The 23,871-nt window shown below is 40.1% G+C and overlaps 1 protein-coding gene across 2 annotated transcripts in view; it reads left to right on the top strand.

Moving 5' to 3' along the window:
* The window catches only part of LOC145457216 (uncharacterized), a 53,376-nt gene that overhangs the window by 5,407 nt on the left and 24,098 nt on the right, over positions 1–23,871 (top strand). For both annotated transcript variants that reach the window (XM_080335409.1, XM_080335402.1), the window contains exons 3-4: positions 11,294–11,442; positions 15,557–15,653. In XM_080335409.1, the coding sequence (XP_080191535.1) occupies positions 11,294–11,442; positions 15,557–15,653 (246 nt within the window). The remainder of the gene's footprint in view (positions 1–11,293; positions 11,443–15,556; positions 15,654–23,871) is intronic.

Here is a 23,871-nt window from a genome sequence, read left to right as displayed (position 1 = left end):
TGGCGCAAAAATTCGTCATGTGTTGGTGCGTCGTGGCGCGGTGATGGCTGACCCAAAATGCCTATTTCTATAAATCACAAAACTATTATCAGATGCACAGATTTCACTACCAGTGGCGGAATTCGGTATCCCCGCCGGCATACAGTTGTGACGCTAATAGATTTATCAGGCTCTTTAGATCTGGTGTGAAAGGCCATAATAGCCGAACAACATGTAATACAATAAGAACAACAGCAACAACAACACGCAATACCCAGGACATTTAGTGACACTAAACCCCGCCATGCGCAAAAATGAATAAATTTAGATAAAGTCTCAAAAAACGCTCTATAATTTATGTTCATCCACGAAATAATTTTGACCCCCCTTCAAGCTCGGCCCTGTTCCAATTGGGGTTTTGGGGTGCGGCAGCTACGATGCTTAACAAAATAAATGAATCGAAAACGAATGATCGCGAAAACTGCGCGGTTCAGGGAGTCAGCTCGTACTTGTCGCTCGCATGTTGTCAAATGACACGGCCTGAACTTCAAGTCAAATCGAACATGTTTCCAGACCTAATGTCACTTCACGAAGTTCTGAATGATTTTGAAATTAGATGTCTGATTTATTTTACCAATGGACAAGCCGTAAACAATTGCATATTGAAATAAAGGTCCAAAATTGTAATATACCTTGCGGACCGGATGGAAAGTCGTCACGGACCGGCGGTTGAGAACCACTGATGTAGACAACATTGTCAGAAGCAACACGGTGTGTCACCAGCAGTGTACGCACCACTTTAGAGTTGTCAGCCAACAACTGCAGCCGTTGAATGTTGTTTCTCCATTCTTGGTAAGCTACTTCGTAAGGACAGGCACTTTATAAAGAGATCGCAGTCTTGATGAGGAGAAACATTTGCTCATGCCATCACTACTAGACGAAAAAGGTTGGCAACCACTGACTTAACAGCTTCCGTTAACAATGTAATTCATATTGTCCATTTAGAAATAAAATACGACACGGTATTTAGTCTAAACCTTTGCCAGCCTATTTTTTGCCTTTAGTTTGCACCGACTGGAAAAACAATTGCCCACCTCTACCCCAGGGTGTATCGTACACCCGGTTTCAAGAGCCCTGAACTAGACAAGGATTTGGTTCGAATTATACTATTTTGAGAGCGGTTGTGACATTTGTATACATCGTTCATGGAAGAAAGTCATTTACGGCAGCAGTGGTAATTCTCAACTAACGCATCAAGTAATCCAAAGTCATTGGTGAAGCAATAGGTAATGGACTAATCATCATTGAATATTACTAAGACAGATACTTCGCTCTCTATAGAACGATATAATCGTCGACGCCACGTTGCGTTGATTTCGGCGCCGCTTCAAATTTCTTTGCTGTCAAAGGAAATAGGCTCCGTTTGATAGGCCCTGTGGGAACGACTGTATTTTACTTGTATGGAGAGAACCAAATTAGATATAACTTAAATATTAGCGCATAACAGTCCATATGGAACCTATTACTGAAAATTTCTTACTAGACATTAGAGATAATGGGTCGTGACCGAATTGTAATGTGACTCCGTGCGAACAAATGGAAGAATTGACGGCATGGTAGTTGTTGTTATGATTACAAACAAACAAAGATCAGTCTTATAATCAACTGTGATATATACCATAATCTTCGTCCCGATATGGTGATTCACTCACGTGTGAAACGTGTCGGTTTTGACTAGGGCAAGAGAGCAGAAAAACAATCAGTATTCTATAGCTTGCTCATGATCACACCTGAGAGAGGAAGCATCGCTAGCGCATGAATTATGTACAATTTAGTCAAAGTGTAGTGAGCCTTGGTTGTGGTGATCAAAATAATCATTGTAGGCACTCGATAATGCGTAGATCAGGGGTCGGAAACCTATGGCTCACGATATGGCTGACTATGGGTTTGACAATGAAATATGGCTCTTTTATAAGTTTCTAATTTGGGACCTAATTAGCATTTAATTTACCAATATTTCCGTAGGTTTTTGATGAATTTTTAAAGCCGATGGAATCAAAATTATTTTTGTTGCTGAGACAAGTCTTTCTGTGGTCAAAATAGTGACATGATATGGGGTTTAGGGGATCAGAAACCCCTTTTCAAAATCATGTTGATACCAAATATTTTCTGCTGATAATTGTAATTGCTCATTACCAATATAATATTTTTCTCCGATACGTAAGTTAAGTCAAGTTATCCGGGGTTATGCATCGGACAAATCTAGTCAGCTATATAACAGACCAGAGGTCTCAAACTCAAATGTGCTCGCGGGCCATTTTCTAGTTTTTGATGACGCCGCGGGCCGCAGCATCAATAATAGGGATATTCAATGTATAATTTCAAAGTAGGCCTTATTTGACGGGACCTTGGAGACATGCATTCCACAAACCTCGTGGAAATTTAATTTAGGATTGCATTATTCACGCTTAACACGAAAAAAATCACAGTTTCGAATATTTGAATAATATTGTTTTTGTGCCGGACATAACTTTTTTAATTAATGAGTCATAGACATCATATGAGAGTTTGCATCATGACATCGTAAAACTGTCGGGTTATAATATTGTAACTAGTGGACCTTTGACGTGCCACAATTTGATGTAGAATATTTTGCAATCTACTGAAGATTGATCTGATATCAGACATTTGAGCGGTGTAGCCTAATCCTGGTCTTGATAAAGTCGTCATAAGTATAGGCTATTGTTATTATCATTGCCAATTTCAAATTAAATCAGCGTTAGATTTTGCCTATAATTATTATTGGAACATATCAATAACAACTTAAATATAATCATTATTGACCCATAGCAATGGCATTGCTTCATAATCGTTTTAGCAATCGTACCCCTTGGACTTTCGATGTGATTTCTTGCAGCCCCTGTCCATTTTCAGCGCAATTTCTGGTGGTACCTATTAAAATCAGAAAGCGGATGCACATAAAATCGCGCGAAGCGCGAAGACTATTTTCCAGTTGAATTAAATTGGCCAAGAACATATTCCACAGCATAGGCCTCATTCCACAATTCATCTCGCACACCCTGATGTGGTGCTTCGTACCAGGATAGGGTCTACAGACCCTGGTTAAGAACCCTGGAATAGATATGTCAAATCGGCGAATAATTGGTGTTACAGCTGTAGAGCGTACTACTATCCACCTCGCCACCGATAATAACATCAATAAAGAGAACAAACAGCACCAAGCATGTAACCAACTATACGTCATGGAATGCCAATGGTTGCCATACTGACCTGATTAGATAGCTATATACCCTACTCAACGCCAGCTATACGACCCTTTGATATATTACTATTATCATGACAGTTTCATAGATTGTTGCGTCCGCAGGATTAACAAGGCACCGTTCCGAGTCTGAAGTCCTTTTCTGATTTTCAAGTTTGACCCGACTCAACTCGAGTCAATTACCCAGTCAATCCATGTGGTGAGATAGCACGGTGGTATAATCCGCAGCTGCGACACCAATGGGTTGCGGGTTCGAGTCCGACCGAGGTCGACTTCCTAATTCCGATAGGTGTTGGAGGTTTATCAAGGCTCCTCCTCGCCATCTCATCCGTGTTAGCGGTGTTTTACAAAAAGTCGTGGGCCGTGCTATAAGTCGGCAGTTACGGAATGAAAATCAAACATATCGGGCTGGTGTAAATGACCATGACCATAGTAGTCAATGAAGTCAATGAATACCACAAACAGCAACACAATTAATCCAAAATCGAGTAATTTTACGAGAAGGTCGCACCAAACCAAATCACAATTTTCAGTCACAAATCAGCAACGGGTCATGTTTTATCGTCATGAACTAGAAATGTGACGTAAGCTGATATTCTACCACATGGTATAGCTTTTAAAAGTGATTTGATATCGTGTTGTTGAGTTTGTTGAGATGTCAGTGATTTTCATAGTAGTTTTAGGGTGAAATGTAAGTTCTTATTCCTATACTTGAATAAATTGTTGAGTACTTGAAATTTCAAAATGTCGTGGCGGGCCGCACAAATTGCTCATTTCGGGCCGCATGCGGCCCGCGCGCCGCGTGTTTGAGATCTCTGATATACACTATAGAGCAGGAGTCACCAACCTTTTTGCAACCGAGGGCTACTTTTGCGTAACGATTGAAGCGGCGGGCTACTATTTACTCCCGTCGTTTACCCGTACCACACTGTATTTCTGCTTTGATATTCATAACACTGGGCAGGACTGGACAGTGGACATCATGTTATCTGTTTCTATAGCAGTCAGTGGGAAGCCTGACATTGTATGATATCAACTAGTGCGCTGTACTCTGGTATGTAACTTGACACTGCAATTCTGAGTGAGTGTTCCAGATGTGCATTGATTAAGCGTGTTTTGTGTTTGTTTTTGATGAAGTTCATGTCCGGAAAGGCTGATTCACAACGATAAGTTGAACCATAGACGCTTGCAACCTTCATAGCTGCTGCGCATACACCACTGTACTTTACCGTGTAAACAAGGCACCAAACGTTTGCTGCAGACTGAGGTGGGGGTCATTTTGCAGTGTTACAATTTCAATCTCTAACTGTTCAGCATCCAGAAATGACAAGATTTCATTATATCGGACAGCGGCAACGATTACATAAAGTTAGAAACCTGATATACTAAACTGCGTTGAGTGTAACAGAAACAAGCTGTGTCAAAAGATGCAATACGTAATGGGTATACAGATATTCAAAATCTGCTAGTACTTCACGGCCATCTAACTCCGAATAGTAATATTGTTCACTACTTTGGCATTGTCCTGGACGTCGAGCTATCATAACGGAACCCCCCGCCATTTCAAGAAGATCGTGAATGCCATTTCGTCATGTCGCCTGTATAGGCAATGCGGCGTATCTTCAATTTCTGCCGGTGATTCTATCACATACATCTATATATTACTAATTGTAATTGAGGATATTTTTAAGTGTTTATTTATGTAAGTTACATGTTAGTGTATTTGAAACAAGAATAGCTGAATCAATCAATCTATATATTTAAAAGATCACTGGTAATAATCTGACGAATAGTAAATGCAGCTATTCCACCTTTTTTAGAACGGGCTCGCGGGCTACTCATCTAGTCCTCGCGGGCTACCTGGTGCCCGCGGGCACCGGGTTGGTGACCCCTGCTATAGAGCAACTTAGTGGATGGTGATCACTCGGTAAATTCTTCTAGAACAGGGGTGGGCATTTATATTTCCTGGCGGTCTAATTTAAAGTATAAGATGTGTTGACGGGCCGAGACAAAAGCTTAGACCAGTGGTTCTGAAACTGCGGGTAGTAGGCGAAGAGTGTTGGGAGTACTGTCATACCTCGTATTGACGAGCTTTAATTCTCTCATTAAAAGTTTCTTTCTTGCTGTCCATTGGTGTTGCGGTATAGTGCTAACAGGAATAACCAATGAACACCGGTACTTTCAAGTAACATACGTAATTCAGTTGGTACGACGTGTGGTGAGAAACAAGTTAGTTGTACGTCTAGGATTGCATTTAAAACAAAAATGAATGCATCACTAGAAAACAAATAGTCTCAAGGTTATGATATGCTACCAAATTATATTGTTAAATAATTGGAAGGCAACTCAGTGATAGTTTGGTTACTCTCTATAATCACTCTTTACGTCAAGGAATCTTCTCAAATTATCTCAGAATAGCTAGAGTAATTCCTTTATTAAAAATGGTGACAGAGACATTATCTCGAACTACCGGCCAATACCTATCATGTCACCCTTTGCAATTATCTTTGAAAAACTGCTATTTCGAAGACTAAATGATTTCTTATGCCACGAAAAATTGTTAAATCAATGCCAATTCGGATTTCGACGGAATAATACTACCTCTTAAGCTGTTATTCATATGACCTCGATACTATATCATTAATTGTGCGCTAAGCAAACTGGATGTGGAGTATTTCTCGGTCTGAAAAAAGCGTTTGACACCGTTGATCATACTATCTTAATAAAAAAAACTTGAGTATTACGGAGTAGGGATGGTGTGAACCTCTGAAAGGTTCGGGTTCGTGTGAACGCGAACCTTTTTGAAAGGTTCTGTGTGAACACGAACGTGAACCTCATGACGTCACGTGACATCATATTGCTAATTCCATCGCTGCATTTCAGTGAAGTGAGAGCCTATATTGTTGAACACGATACTTAGCGACGACTCGTGCCACACAATGCCACAATGCTGAAGTACATATTGACGTTTTAGAGGTCGTCAAATGTACCAACTGGGGCAATCAAATGATATAATATTCCCATAAAATCAATATCCTCCGTCGCTTTGCCGACAATTTCGACGAGTGTTTGCATGGGAATATAAGCTTCTGCCTTCACGGTCCAGGCAGGACCGCACAACTTATTCGGCGTCTGAGAATTGCCCTGTTGATACTGAGCTATTGAGCAAGAGTGTAAAGCGGGTTTCTCTACTTGCTACCGATATCACCCCGTTAACAAGTTATACAACCGTAGTCAATACAATACAATAAACATACAATAAACATATGAATTCAAGATTGACGCAGTACGCCTGCTAGATTTCTTATACACAATGATATCAATTTCATTGATTGGTTGAATAAGCATCCGTCGCGGACTACCTACCTACATGTAGTTTATTTCTGTACTGATGTTGTGTGATTGCGGGAGCGGGTCAAGCTCGCAGCGTCATTGACTATTCAGACATACGTTTGTATAAAGCAACTAATTTTTTTGAGATTGTCAAAGGTGCATGCTCGTTTAGTGTTCATTTTTATGCTGCCAGCGCCATGCATATAGTGACCCGCAGTTGAAACGCAATATATTTCAACCAAATATGTTATAATGAAGTGAAAATTATAATATATGAAAAAGGTTCACAGTGCAGAACCTACTAAGGTTCGTTTGTGAACGTGAACCTCTAAATTTCAGAGGTTCACACACAGAACACGAACGTGAACCTCACGTTCACACCATCCCTATACGGAGTCCGTAGAATTGAAAAAAACACTTTTCAGTTCCTACATGAGAAATCGATAACAATTTGTTGAAATGAACTCAATCAAGTCATTTGAACTACCAGTACTACATGTGTTCAACAAGGCTCTGTGTTAGGGCCACTATTATTAATCATATTTAAAAATGATATTGTCTACTCCTCCCCAGGAAATATCACACTCTTTGCAGATGATACTAGCATTGTCACATCTGGATTTGACTATGCATCTGCTATTACCAATACTAACTCTGAGCGAGCCTCCATTAGCAATTGGGTATCTTCAAATAAATTACATCAATCCTCTCAAAACCAAAAATCTAGTATTCGACACTGAAGGATCTCTTAACAATGTGATTGCAGGATTCGAACTGAAGGACTCTTTGATTAAAACTAGTCAAATGTCAAGTATCTAGGTATTATTATTGATGATAATCTAGTATGGGACCATTACATCAACCACATAGCAAGCAAAATATCTCGTGGCATTGCTGCACTCTATCGCCTGAAGAGGCTAGCTCGAATATCACTTCTCCAACCTGTTTATCCTGCGCTCGTCCATACTGCCATCTCACAAGTACCACATCAACAAGCTCCAGGTATTACCAAACAAAGCCATTAGGATTATATCCAATACACCTGCACGTAGCAGTGTTTGTCCTGAATTTAATAAATAGGGCATTCTCAAGGTCTCGGATTTGTATGAATTTGAAATTGTAAAAATCATATAACAATATATTGAAAGAACATTACCTGACTATTCAGACAGCGTCTTTCAATGCCCCAATTCAATTCACCATTACAACACGAGATTCTCATAGAATGAGTCCCTATTTGTTAAATTGAAATCATCAAGACTGTCAAGAAATTCCCTAATTCATATAGGTGTGAGATTTTGGAACAACGAACCAATTATCGACCGTACTCTTCCTTATCATAAGTTTAAAGCTCACTATTGCAAATTTATCTTATCCAAGTATTCAGAATAACATATCTCATGACCTTGGTCATGTTGTTTTTACTGTTGTTTTGTTTCATTTTGTATGTTACAATAATATTACCACTGTGTTCATGGGTGAAATTGTTATTTTTGTGACCACACTGTTTACAGTGAACACCGTCTTTCATTGGTGTTGCTGTCTATTTACTTTTGTTTATTTCGTTACTCTTTGCTGTGTTACTCGACTGAGAGAAGAAATTGATCCATATTATTACTAATACTGCCAAATATGCTTGGGTGACTACGGCCTAGAAGACTCCGGTCATATCGGGACTCCCAGTCTAATATAGTTAGCAAAATATTTGAAAAACAAATGTGTACTATTGGACGTGAATGTTTGTGGACATTGCCTACACTACATTTCATAGTTGACGAATAAATTTATTCTCTCTCTCTCTCTCATATATAATTATCGTGATAATTGGTGATATATCTTATAAGGTTTAATGGCGTCCTGCAGTGATTAGATTTGTAGTAGGTTACGCATTTAATTATTATTTTTAATACTTCTGAACAATGTTCCCTCTAATTTTTCAAGAGTCTGCGCAAACACACCAACTTTCGGACAATAGTGCGCAACCAATAGGGTGATAAAACTAACTACTGGGGGTTTTGCCCCCCAGACTCCCCAGGGCTCTAGGATTTTCCGGTACTTATCATCTACATTGGGTGCCCATTTAGTAGCAGCGCCCCTAAACGCGCGAACCGCGAAAAATTTGTATAATTCATGATTGCATCGGCCAATATGATCGGACATTGCATATATATATTGCTATCAATTTTTATCCTCTCCCAGCTCACATAAACAGATTTACCGGTAGAGCTGATCCAGTGAGGTGTGTTGGAATAGATATGCCCTCTAAATAATAATAAAAGATATTTGGGCGTACCCGTTGATATAATGACTTCGTTACATGATGCTATTTCGTGACCCCCTATCTGCTATGTCAAAAGATGTTGAAATCGACAAAACGTACTAAAGTAAAAGACGTACACGATTTTAAATTGGTATTTCTTAACTGGAAAATAATGTTCTCTCGATATGGCATTTGTCTTGTTGTGGGACTCGGATCGTCAGGACAGGAGCATTCGGCGCCAGCCATTTAGGCCCATATGGACATGGACATAGACAATTACACATATATTTGTAAATATCGAAGTTTTCGGTCAGCACCGGGGCAGTCTTTTTCGCCCAAGGATTTTTCGCTGCTGATCTTTCTGGCGCACTTCTTGGAGTCGCATGTTACATAGCCTTTAACTTCATATGTCTTGGCGCGTCATGGTGCGGTAATGGCCGACGCTCAACTGCCCATTTCTATAAATAATGCGTAATTTTTGTTGGGAAAGGGTACCCAATAATCAGATATCTGACAACAGTAAAACGCGCGTAGCGCAAAAAAAATTCCTGAAAACTTAAAAAAAAATTACACCATATTTTATGTTCATTCTCGAAATAATTTTGGACTCCCTTCGAGCTCGGCCCCTCCACTTGGGGGATTTGGGTGCGAAAGTTACGGTCCTGAGTAAATCTTACGCAATGTCCATGCCACGCGGAAAAGACTATTCGTTAGTTTCTCGGAGATTAACTTCAAGCTACCCCATTATTGTTCATAACCATGTTATTTCATCATTCCCAGAAAATAATGCACTATTGAAATGATATCAGTATCGCTCACGCGTACGAGGCCATGCTAAATAAATATGTTCCGTGAGGCACACGTGATTGTGAATTCTTATTTCTTCACGGAGCGCAATAGATAACTTTGTGGGGCGCACTTAGACCTCGATTTCAGACTTTAGTGATAATACTATTTGGCCCTGACAATGTTCCATCTTAATTTTCAAGAATCTGCGCGCCTGCGTGGTCCATTGGACAACAGTGCGCAACAACTATAAAAGAAACATAATTTCTGATTTTTTGTGCGCAGCGTAGATTTTCTGTGCGCAGAGACCGTTTCAGCACTGCGCATTTGCGCACGTGCGCAGCTTAGAGGGAACATTGCTTCTGAAGCCTTTTGCGGGCTGCACAAATGGTGTTGAAGGCCGCATGCTAACCGCGGGCCGTAGTTTACCCACCCATGCTCTAAATATTGTTGAAATGTGGGCCTTCAGTATATCATCTTTGATTGCATGGCCTACATTCGTTTGAGGAAAGATGACCGCTGATCCCTTGCACTGATTGTAATATTTAAGAATAAGGATTATGAACGGTATATCGTAACAGTTAAAAGCATAGACCTGGCAACTAACAACATTTGAACATGAATATGAAAATGGTGACTTGAAACCTCAATTGTTGCGGCAAAATTAGCTTTATTGTGAGCCTGGATTACTCACACGACGTATGCGTAGTGTAATCACGGTACATAAATAAACTAGACTTCAAAGTAAATGTATTTCTGGATCAGTTTATACAGCAGTTTTTATCCGCGCATTAACACTAACAAATAGATATAACAATCTAAATTCCAATGATCCATTCGCGGGTCGAGGAGAATCATGTCGCCGGCCGCATAATGTCCAGGTCTGATCTGGAAACTACTTTAAACGGTGTCCGGTCAATACCGAGAAAACCATTACCGAGAATGCCATTACCGAGAATGGACACCACCGAGAATGGACATTACCGAGAACGGACACCACAGAGAATGGACATTACCGAGAATGGACACCACCGAGAATGGACATTACCGATAATGTAATATATGCAATGCAGGCATGTTATGCATATGCACAGGTCGTGTCTGTGCATCACGGCGTCGCCACATTCGGTATCGATGCTCAGGTATAAATTTCTCGAAAACGTCAGTCCCAGTAAGCTATATTCTTGACATTGGTCATTCTCGGCAATGTCCATTCTCGGTAATGACATTCTCGGTAATGACCATTCTCGGTAATGTCCATTCTCGGTAATGTCCATTCTCGGTAATGACATTCTCGGTAATGTCCATTCTCGGTAATGGTTTTCTCGGTATTGGTATAGAACCACTTTAAACTTGCTAAATATCAAATCTTACAAAAGAAGTGGTTTGATTGCAAAAGGCGTGCAAGCACTAAGCAGGTAAGTAAAAGCTGTGCCAAATCATAACGAATTTAAGTTACTAGCAAGAGTAGTCAAAACCGACATGAATACGTGGAATTACCTCGCTACTTCATTTCACATGCATAGATTTCAAAGTTATCATCGGCATGGTAGCGAATTGCCAACTGCAGGTTTGCATGGCCGAATATGAATAGAATGTGCACTGTACTACTACGGAAGTTCTTACTCATTCACATTATACTTGTTTTTCAGCTTTGCCAATAAGAGCGATACGAGTTGGACGTCGCTTTTTGAATGCTCGGACTTTTCCGGGATTCAATGCGTGAATCAAACCGCCCGGATTTCGAAGAAGGACCCTTTTAACTGCACAGTCGTGTTCTGCGAAGATGGCCGTTATAATAGTAAGCATTTAATGTCTCGTGAGTAAAGGCTGCCGAAATATCGAATTGTATACAGTATAATAGAGTCCAAAGATGGATTAGGCCAGGGATAGTCAACTCAAAACGGGTCGCGGGCCACTTTGCACCAAGCACAAATTTCGCATATTCATGAGTGAAATTTGTCATTAATATTAGTGTAGTTTCACATATTACTATCAAATATTAATCCTTTTCATCCCATGTGATTAGATTCACCGGTAGAGTTGATAAAGGGGGAGTCTTCGAAAATTCAAGGTCAATACTTATTAATGCTCTGCTGCATCTATGGGTTAGCCAAATGTTATTAGTCTCCTTTGTTGCATACTGATTTCTTGACATCCCATCAGGATTGTCGATATAGTTCGCATCTGCATAGTGGGGCTCAGATTACAATAGGACACTACTATATTAAAATCGAATATCAACTCGAGTTTAACTGCGTCCTAGCGCGAATAAAATTTCACGAATATCACTGGTCTACAAATTTCAAAAGAATTTTCGACTCCCAAAATTTTTATGATTGACTTGGGCTAATTCAAAATTGCTGAATCCGATTCCCTGCTAAGAATTTCTCCATCAAATCAGATTCTTTCCGTATGAATTTTCAACATTTTCATAAAATAATCAAATTTAGGCATTCGTTAGTGACATTGCGGTCAGCGTACAACAACAGCACATCAAAAATTGTTATCGAGATCATCTACAAAGATGAAACCGGATTTGTTGTAGAACAGAATAACTGAGTTTTTGTTGAACTTGAATCCGGTGGTACTCTATTTTCCTTCGATCAGGACCCCTTTTCGACCCATAAATTTATATGTGGACGCAACTAATTTTAGTCGGTAGTAGTTGTCATATTTATATACCCCCCTTCGTTTAAAGCAGTGGTTCCCAACCGGGGGCCCGTGGCCCCCTTGGGGGGCCACGAGACAGTTACAGGGGGGCCACGATAACGAAAGATTTTTCACCAACTTTTTCATTTGACTATTTTGAATTCGTGCTATTTCTTCGGTGTCGTGCAGTCTGCTGCGTAAGATCGGATCCACTGCATCACAGTGGGTGCTTCGTACGTCACTGTTACGATAGCGCGTGAAGTTTCAAATATGATCACAATTGTGGTAAAGTCGAGGATCAGAGATGGCTGAATCTGACATGCAGATAACGAAGACGAGGTCCTAGTTAGCGGTTGTACCTCCTCAGCAGGCTAGTTGTAGTTTCTCTATCACTCTCTGTCGGGAGGAAGGGGTTGGTACGATATTAAACAATATGAGTAATGAATTTACGGTTCGACGATATCGAGTAAATATCTCGGGTCTACGAAAAAAACGCAGATCGCACCGTTCTAGGGCTAGTCTTTCCCGGAACGTGATGCCCGAAGAACTACATCAAAGGTACATTCATTGCAGCCCTGGGCAGGGTTTGCGAATGGTGGCCTACGGTGGATGTTCCCAGCTGGGCAATGTTAGTGACTTGAGCCTGTACCTGTGTGTTGTTCTGCCGTATGGGGTGGGCGGTATGCCAGTATGAAAATCATGCGGTATGCCGTACGTGAGAAATCTGTAATGCCGGTATCCCGGTATAGTTGTATTAGGCTACGTCAAGATGTACGGATGGTGCTCCAGCGATGATTGGTGTCAAAGGGGGGTTCGTCACGCTTGTGAAGAAAGAATGGCCCTACGTGACGTCACGGTAAGCAGGGAGCCACCGGTGGTAGAAGCCTGCGCAAGGGGGCCACGGGGAATAAAAGGTTGGGAACCACTGGTTTAAAGATTGTGATTAGTAGCTATGTACCTAGTTTAGTTCCACGTTATCTATCTTTATACATCTGTCATGTAGAGTAATTCGGTCACACATTATCTGACAGCACACTGCTCTTCTGTAAAACGTAAAATTTTGCAAACAATAAACATTGTATTGTTGGTATATTATGTAGAAGAAAATTGTTCACTCTGGTACATGACCCGAATATGTGGCCCTTTAAACTAGTCTTGAAACAGTAAAAGAAACTGGATATATGCTTTTCCAATGGAAAAAGTGCTTATCATGGTAACTTGAAAAAATTTATCATCATTAATCACCACGAGTAGTTATCATGCTAATTCGTCTTCTCCAGTTCCCATATATCAGTGGTCGGGAACCTATGACTCGCGAGCCATATATGGCTCTTTTGGGAATAAGATATGGCTCTTTGCGAACTTTTCATTTTTGTGCCTAATTTATCAATATTGCGACAATTTGTTTATAAATCTTTAACACGGCCAGTATAAGTATTCTTGTGGCAGTATAAACATGTCTTTTAGAGGTTAATACAGTGGCGTATTCGGGAGTAGGGGCTCAGACCCTATTTTCAAAATCACAAAATTTAGGCTACCGTCGCGCTGACGAACAATATTACTCGCAAATTTGATGCACCCACCACGATATCTTGATTGATCTAAGAGGCTAGGAGACATGACGACGCCTGTTTTACAATGCAGTTTTCAAATACACATTGTCTTCATGATGGATGGCGAGAAATAAACTATTGTGGAAGTGACTTTCACAATTCGAAATTCACATTACAAACAACGCCATAGCTATCCACGTCCTTGATTGATAACGTACATTTGTAGTCGCTGTAGGCGGGTGGCGCAATGTTATGTTATCGCTGAATACTTTATTAATTTAGAAGTCAAATCTACATCAGTGCGACAATTTAAATCGATGAGTATCAGTTATTGTAAATTCTTTGATATTTATGATGAATTGAGCTATCACAGGTAATAAGGCATCGCCCGGCCGTGCCTCACCTATACCATACCTCTTCTTTCGTGGTGTATTTTTGAACAATAAATAGGCAAGTTACGTGATTTTGGTGGTAAAAATGTACAAAATCTAGTAGACAGGTGAGGTACTACCACACTTTCCTCCCCTAACAAAATACGGTGAAAACGACAAATGCCATGTAGTGATTTCGAATTTGTGGTAACATGACGTCACGATTTTTCAACTGTGACGTAGTTGTTGATTGACATGTATGGCTCTTTTGGAGTTCAAATGGAAAATAAAAGGGCAATATGGCTCTTCGGACAAAAAAGATTCCCGACGACTGCCACAGATTGTCACATTTTATGGGAATCGAAGAAAGCTGTTTCTGAACTGTTTTTCATTTGGTTTATTGACATGATATGAAGGGTTCTTCTGCATCGTCTATTTTAGACAACCTGATGAATGGAGACTGCTTACTAACAGCTCCACACGAAACCTGAAGTGCTTGTTACTTTACAATAGAAATAAATATGCATCAGTTCTAGGACAGTCGATCCCTCTCGGAAGATATCCTGAAATCAAATTACCCTATTATTTGTTCAGTTTCTCGGAAGGATTATTTTATACATCAAAATTTGATATGCGGAAGGGACGGGCATCAAGCTCAGGCAAGGTTGAGAGTTGGAAAAGTTCACGTATTGATAAATATCGTTGATATATCACGTGATTATTACTGAATCCGGAGAGTGTCATTGCCACCTTGATCAGATTTCATCATCACAAAGACCGTATAAGTTGGACTCGTAAAATTTGGAGAATATCTCCGTTAAGTATAAGCGATAACGCCTCTCGCAATGTATGAAAAGTTCACGATAGTTGAAATGGAGTGTACAATGGCGCAAGCCAGTTTCCCGATGCCACGCTGTGCAGCAATAAGTGTTCAAATTCTTCGCAGTTCCCAAAACACACAATGAACCACGCTTTCTTGTGATTATGCCGATTGCTGAATAAGTCCATTGATGGTCAGGATCAAAATTGTTAAGCAACAATGAACTTTTCCGGTTGAGCTGATCGATAAAAGACCGATTGTTATATCCGCCATAAATTGCCTTGGCTGAATTGATTTTGCATGTGTTACTACGTATTTTGCCCCTTATACATCAATCGTTTCAAAATCGTTCATCAATCGTTTCATATTGAACCTGCACAGCCCTCATTTGCTATCAGCGCCCCAGCACCGCCCACTTTATAGTCAGCGTCCTAAATCACTCATTTCATTGCGAACACCCCATTCGCTGGCCCCCACTTTAGGAGCCACTGGTCTAATCCGATTGCATTTCTATACTAGACAACACAGTTCTTCGAATAATCAACCGCGAGCAATCATACATATACAAGAAACTGATTGCGATTTACAGAGAAGATTTGATTCAATGTAGAGAAAGGTAAGAGCTCAGCATACTATTGTGAAACCGGGTTAGTAAACAATTCTGCCGTCGCCGTAGACCAGGGATTCTCAACCCGCGGCCCGCAGACGGCTATTTTGCGGCACGCAACATCATTCATTGTAGACGCAATTTCTACTGGCACGATATTGTTAAATTATAATTTCGCTACTTAGCTCTCTTATCGTACAGTCTCTGTTTCGCTTGATTTCTGATTCTCTGATGTTTTCTGGTTTCTTGATATATGCTCGAGTGTAGATTGTTATTGTTTTGAATCGATATTCGGCTGGACGCTGGTTCAAGACAATTCCGTTGTGGAGTACACTTTTAAGGACTGTTTCACTCACCACGAATGGTTTGAACAGATGCAAGAACAAGGAAGGGGAAATTAGACGGCTGGAACTGGGTTTGTAAGTCTGCGTGGAACAATCAATTTGCTTTCTCAGATACAAATAGAAAACCAATGTGACATATTTGTCGAAGATCAGTTGTCGTAACGAAGCGTAGAAGCTTAAATTTATACTAAGACACTTTCTTCTGAAGTTATACGTATCGCCTGATGTTAGAAAAAAACATTGCTAGCTAGGTGCAAACCCACCAATCCATATTTCGTGGCATTGTTAAAATTGTCGACGATGTTACAGACGCATGGTTCAAAATTGCTTGGAATATCGCTAAATCCATGAAATTTGTCAGAGAAGTTGTCATTTCAATAAAACCTAAACATACTGTGCGAATATTCGCTGCTTCCCGAACTTAACAGCAAGGACAACATCACCTGACAAATGTTGAAGCTACAGTTGTCTGATGAAACCATAACCAGAAGAGTAACCGCAATGTCAGTCGATCTTTCATCGCATGCTCTGAAATACGCTGCTGCGTAGAGTACTTTAGCCTAGCATCGGACGAATCCACTGACTTCACAGACATTGCATAGCAAATTATCTGGGTGCTTTTTATCAGAGTGGAAATGCTGGCAGGGCAAACGCGGGGAGGATCGATCGAAAAACATCAATTTGACAACGCTGACTCCTATCTGTATGACGAGTGGTGCAGGGCTCCAGCCATAGAAGGAAAGGAGTAGGGTTGATTGGTTTGTTCTGAAATGACCCGAATGCCAGACTTCTCATATCACCTGGAGCTCAAAGTGACAATGACCTCTGTTACGAAAAGGCTACCGTAATTATATACTTCCTCGCTCGCGCATTGAAACAGAGAGTTCAGTTCTCTGGTGAAAGGGTTTGAAGGTGCATATATCGACTTGGCCACTAATGCAATGCACTCTCAATGACGGGAAATATTTGCGCCGCTGGAAAATATTATTCTAACAAAAACAAAAACCGCAAACTAACGAACACTGTCCATTAATGCTTTAGAATGCAGAAAAATGTACTAAACGCCCGTATACGACTCGCAAATAGGCTACATTAGCCTAAATTTAATAGTAGCCCACAAATACATGGAAATAATGTTCTGCGACCCGCGACGTATTTTGCTGTTAAAATGCGGCCCGTTATGCAAGGGAAGTTGAGAACCCCTGCCGTAGACAATGGTTTAGGCAACCAAATCAACAAACGTTGATATGCCGGATTATCCTGAGAGCAACACCACTCACCGTCATAACATTCTCAACATATATCTGATTCTAGGAATGCGATTATGGTGTGGCTAAATATTATGATGAGGAGGCTGTATGAAAAATCCAATGAGACTTCCGTAAGTCCATTACGTTATGGAAAGTTGACGGTTATCGTGGGTAGCTGTATAGTCAACTTCAGCGGGCATATATTACAGTTGATAAACTATGAAGTATCAATAGATTTATCGATGGTCCCGCGAATGAACGCCAAAGGAATGGTCACTGTCGTTTGGATGTAAATTTAAACAATATCAGTGGGTAAAAAATGATGACGCTATATATGTTTTGTACTCCGTCAAACGCGGAGTTCGATGAAGAAACTGAATATGTAGACCAATGGCGACACATTATCTTGATACACGAACAACCGATTATGAATCTGTTGCTGTTCATGGTATCTGTAACTAAGACAGACGATAACGTTGAACATCATATTCGTGAATTCGGGTCCGTCGATCGGAAGATAGAGGGCCTACGTCGATACTATGAAAATTGCTATCAGAATGCCTCGAGAGAGAACAATTGTATTTTTAAATGTATCAAACTCTTATGTGCAAGTGAACCAATTTTCTAGTTTTAGGTGGCGCCACGGGTCGCAAAAAGAGTATTTTCAAGTAGGCCTTATTTGCAACATGTTTCAACCAGAGGTCTCAAACACCCGGCCCGCGGGCCGCATGCGGCCCGCCAGAGCATTTCGTACGGCCCGCGACGACATTTTAGATTTTTAATAATTTGACAATGTATAAGTGTCACATAAATCTTGTCAGGTTATAAAGTCAAAATTCCCTCTTAAATTGCTCCGAAAGCCTGAAACTATTCGTCAAACTTCACTATCACATCCATTGCAAACGCTACCAGGCAGGGGAAGATTCACTATTTCGCCACATTTCCAATTCATGATGACAAAACTTGACTCTAAGACGATTCGTGACTGAAATTTGTCAGTTGGAATTGGACGCGACCTTTCTTAGAATTACTCAGACTCGGGCTAACTCGATGGCAAAATGAAAATGACTTAAGTTGACTCGGAGTGACTCGGAATGCCGTGAATTTGTTAGAACCGTGGACGCAACAAACTTATCGCGTATCAGGGGTTAGTAATGGATCAGAAGGTCGCAGCTTGGTATTTTGCTAACCAAGCAAGTAGTTATGGCAACTATGGGCAATCTGTTACCGTAGTGGTACGCTCCCACGATGTAACGACAATGGGCTGTTCGGCGTTCCGACATTTCAATCACTAAGACACATTCATTAATATATTTATATCATATTTATATTTTTTCTGCTCCTGTATTTGAAGATATTTGGCCATGAGATTAATAGCCTATCAGAAGTACAACCGAATCTTGGATTGGAATTACAATGCTTAACCTAAAAATGTTTTGACATCAGATCAGTCTCTATTATTATCAATCTGTTAAATTCAGTATATTCATAGTAGCTGCAAAATTATAACCCGATAGCTTTTATGATGGCATCATACATTTGTCCGCCCATATGGTGTCTATATCTTATAATTATTATATATCAAGTACAACAACAATTCTATTCAAATAGTTATAAATGTGATGATTCTTTACGTGCCAGGCCTAAATTGATACAAGAGCAAATCACATTTTGACGATGTGTGTTTACTGTCAGTCTGCTGGATCGGCTCACTTTCAATAGGACAATTCATTCCCGTCAAATAAGGCCTACTTGGAAAGACATAGAATACCCTTCTAAGTGGTGCGGCCCGCGGCGTCGTCAAAACGGGAAAACTGGCCCGCGAGCACATTTGAGTTTGAGACCTCTGTTTTAAACAGTGTTTTACACAAATGCCTTTTTAAAAAGAACAAAAGTGTGCTTTTTTCAAACGTAGTATAGCCATGTCATAATTGTGAGAATACTTTCGAAAGACATGTAGTCTTAGCTTATACGGACGGTGTGCACCCAATTTAGTCGAAATATACAATATGGAGTGGCTAGAACCCCCGGAATCGTCGTATGTTCGTTATTTATAGCTTGTAGATATAGAATATTGGTAGGGAATGGCTGTTCTTATGATGGTGGTCACCGACCGTGAAAATGCTGCATCTTGATATAGTCCTGAATAAATATATTTTGGTCTGTTTACGACAAGCTCTTTTCGCCGAAGGAGCCCTTTATTTTTTAATTGTAAACGTCAATCCACGGTGACGTCACATTAAAGACTCATGACGTCCATGCTAAAAATCATGTATAAAACAAGAGCCATGTTTTTAATCTGTTTGTTTTAAATTGATTTTTGTTTTAAATGCGACCCTAACCGTATTCAACTGTTCCGCATTGGAGTTTTCGCTCCTGCGATTACCAGTTATTTGGTCCATTTTCCCGAATACTTCAACTCAGTGTGCACTATTCACCTATAGATAACTAAGGCAAACCGTAGATGCGACACTCGCGAGCGCCACGTGATTTCACGCTCTAATTATACTATACGGCAATGTTTTTGTTTTGCTTGGCGCTTTTGCACCAGGAGGCAGATTTCACCATTAGGATGGTAATATCTATCCATGGCCAGGGTCCATCTAATTCAATCCGCACATAGACACAATATTCCACTTTCGCTTAGTTCGCTATTGAAAAGTCCTCACACGCTACAATCACTGTTAGACTTTGTTATATTGTCCACTACACTGTAAAAATAATTCTTGTAAAGTAGCTTGTAACAAGCTAATAAATGCTTGATACAAGCTCTATAGAGACTTACAGTTGTATTAGTGAACAAAACAGGCATGGTGCCAAAGGCCCCAGTTAGCCGAGAAGCACCCCCTCCCCCCTATACATACATACATACATCTATCCATGGGATATGTTTGGCGAGTAGCCGCTCCGTATGTTTACTAACTAAGGTTCCATGCTACACAATCTGTGCTAGGAAAACGAGCAATCGAATACAATTTTGAAGCCAATAAATACGGCTGCTCGAAGCGGGTTTCTTGTTTCTCGAGATAGAAATTCCGAGGTGTCATATTAAAAGTAGTTATACTACTAATGACGTGTTGGTATAATATCAATCAGAATAAGAAACCACATTTCAGTTGGCGCGGTCTCGGCCCCTTCAAATTCTGTAGACAACGTTATGCTGCTTAGCATGGAATCACGCCTTATAGTAATATGAATTATTGTTACTTGACAGAGGAATAATTCTTAGAATCTAATTTTAACTGTTGTGAGTTGGCCGATGAAAGTAGATTTGATTAAAAGTAACTGCTCACTGACGATGTTATTCAAGATCTGCTGTATAATGTCCAATGACATGGAGAACGGTAATGGCAAAGAAGCAAGTGATTACTGGCTATGTAAGTTATACAAGGGTCGCTATCGTATCACCTACCATCTATCTTCATTGGAGCAGTCAGTAATGAAGTCACGCTATCTTAATACAAAAAAATTGATGGCTTTTGGTAAAATTTTATTCAAAGCTGGTGATCCCACTATGCATTTCACGCGTGGGACTATTTCTATAGAAATTTATCAGGCACTGAGTTTCTTCTCGACACATTGAAACTAAATGACGATCCTGAGGCTAGTCGAATAGGATGAAAGTAAAGGTTGTGAAATTTGTGTGATATAAGACCCATATAACACCATTGATGACCCCTTTATCATTACACAGCTTTGACAAAGAGACTACGTGAATGCCTGCAATATGGTGGGACTAGCGGAACTCCACAGTCAGATATCCAAATTATCGCTGGAATTTATCTCAGAAGCATAAAATCCCATAAGATCAGTGCAATGTCAATTTCATCATTTTAATGAGGATAGGTGATAAACTGATACGTAGAGGTGCTCCTACATCTGAAAGCAGATGGGATGCGAATCCCCCTGGTTGAACTTCATGTTTTAAAAATACTGGGTGTCAAAAATGTGGCGAATAGAAGCCGCCTTGCGGTATCAAATAATCCAGTTGAATGATGTCAAATGTGAAAAATCATTTCACTGACAGCTTAAGCATTGAATTTTGCAAGATAACAGTTACACGCAAATATTTTCACTCTCAGACTACGAGATCCTTGTCAACGGGCAAATCTATATTTATCTGCATGTAATAGTAACCTGGCTCAAGATCTATTAAACACTCAGGGCTTCTCATATGGAATCACTGTCACAACAAATAGGCTATCCGTGGACATTCGGATGATAGATGTAGAAAATATTTACTGGATTACATCTTGTCGTCGTATCAACGCTGTTACCCTACTTAACCCTGACATTATTCCAATCTTATATGTTTACATACAGTCAGATTATACAGAGACGGTGTACAACATGTTTGATGTGGTTGTGATCCGACAAGTTGAATGCGAAGGTCTCGTCACTCATTCCTATCCTGTATTGCGCATGTGTAGGCTACATCGCACATGTCAATATTGATGCGGCCTTTTATGTCTTTCGGTTTGATTAAAATATAGACGCCCCCCTACTATGACTTATGACAAGGGCAAGTTTCTGTTGCAGCTAAATCCGGGGAAGTTACATTTATTTGTGACAAAAGTTGCAGTAAAAAGTTGCATTTATTTTTTTCACAAAGGTAGCACCAAAAGACCACATTTTGCTCCGTAGACTAAAAAAATAAAGGTCAACTCCCCAGTTCCACTCCAGATTGACTAAAAAAAGTCATCTTTCCGGCTCAGCTTCCGAAATACACGTAAGAGAGTTCCTTCAGTACTGATTTGAGGCATTGCAGTCGAATTTAGCAGTGAATTTCACCAACATCGAAAATACTTTCATGAAAAATCGAAAAAGCTGCAAAATGTTGCAAAAAAATGCATGAAGAATAATGAACAAAAGTTGCAAAAAGTTGCACTTTAAGATTCCTTCAAACAGCTTGAAACAGCATTCTACATATCATACGACTATTTAGGAAGCTGCAGGAAGCTGTAAAAAAATTTGCAAAAACTTGCCCTACTTATGACCATTGACTCGGCTCTCTAATTCTTGTTGAGCTCTCCCAAATGAGACAAATTTGGTAAAATCGCATTTCATTGCTTCCTTCTTCATGACGATATAGAGACAATAAACCACGAAATACGGAATATAAAAACAGAAACACACGGACCGTTGGTTGTGTCACAGTGGAGTTGTAATGACCCGACTCGAGTCACTATTATCGATGACACGACTTGACTCGAGTCATTTTCTCAAAATACGGAAATGACTCGACTCGATTCAATCAGTGTATTGACGCGACTTGGACTCGAGTCATTGCGCATGACCCGAACCAGGTCATATATGACTCGAGACTCAGACGGCCAAGGCCGACATTTCATTGTAATTTCGAAGAATAATAAAGTAACCAGCCTATTGGGGTTTCGTCTATTGCTACTGATACTTGAAAGTGCGGTCAGAAACTGTTAAAAGTGAGGAAAATTAGTATATTGTAATTGTGAACCATTCGATATCACCAAGCAGAGTTATAACATTGAGCTTAACTAGACTTTAACTGGAAACTGAGCAGTCAACATATTGACTTAAACTCGGACTTGAGTCATAATACCATGACACAGACTTGATCCCCTGCTCGATGACTTGGATTCGGACTTGAATTGGTGGTGAATTCAAAATGACTCGAGTCAAAATTCTAAATGAGAAATCTACTTGTGACTCGGAGCCTTGTGACTTGGTTACAAACCTGTCACATTCAGATATATTTTGGCAGATTCCAACATGTGCATACTTTTTCAAAGTATTCAAGTAGGTTTTCCTACTTGCAAGACTTACTAACATGGTTATGATATTTGACTACTTTAAAACTTAGCCAAGAACAACCTTTTTCCTTATCCAAAATATGAATATTTTGTCAATCCTTATTCTTGATAAATGAAATGAAGGAGCCACGTGGTTGGAAATTGCAAAGTAGATTTACAATTTCAAAACAACAGTGTCCTCGTCCGAGAGGGCCACGTGCATTGTTGAAAGTGCACCATGCAATGTACTCAAGACTTTTGCTCACAACGCACCAAATTTTCCTCCTCAAGTTTCATCTTCTTTGATCCAACTCATTAGCTGCGTTCTACCAAGCAAAAGTTTGATAAATTTGATCCTAAATAAACTTTCATAGAATTAGTCCCATTCGTGAAATGCTTCTGGATTATCACCTGCTCCGACTGAAATTCAGATCGACAGCCATCAGTCTTCTGCTTGCGTATTGGGACAGCCTGATTCCAATACATACTTAATGAATGAAGATAGATGGTAGGCGGTATAGTATTAAAGCTATTGTTAGCAATGCTGAAGGTTTCAGACTTCATCACCAGCTGCCACTTGCTTCCTTGCCGTCACTCTCCTGTCCTCCATATCATTGTACATTATTCAGCAGATCTTGAATAAGATCAGCAGTGAGTAGTCTCAATCAAATATCCTTGTCTAGGCCAAGTCGCAACAGTTACAATTAGATTCAGACAAATAATCGCCTGTCAAGTAATAAAAATTCCTATTATATATGGCGTGATTCCAAGCTAATCTACATACCTATATCTACAGAATTTGAAGGCATCGAGACCACGTCAGCTGACATGCGATTAGAGTCGTCACTTTCAATACGACACCTTA

Source organism: Botryllus schlosseri, chromosome 2 (genome assembly GCF_051294905.1).
Source record: "Botryllus schlosseri isolate E-star chromosome 2, Bs_hap1, whole genome shotgun sequence".
Classification (NCBI taxonomy): Eukaryota; Metazoa; Chordata; class Ascidiacea; order Stolidobranchia; family Styelidae; genus Botryllus; species Botryllus schlosseri.
Note: the sequence above shows the minus strand (reverse complement) of the source record. Positions and strands in the feature narration are given on the sequence as shown.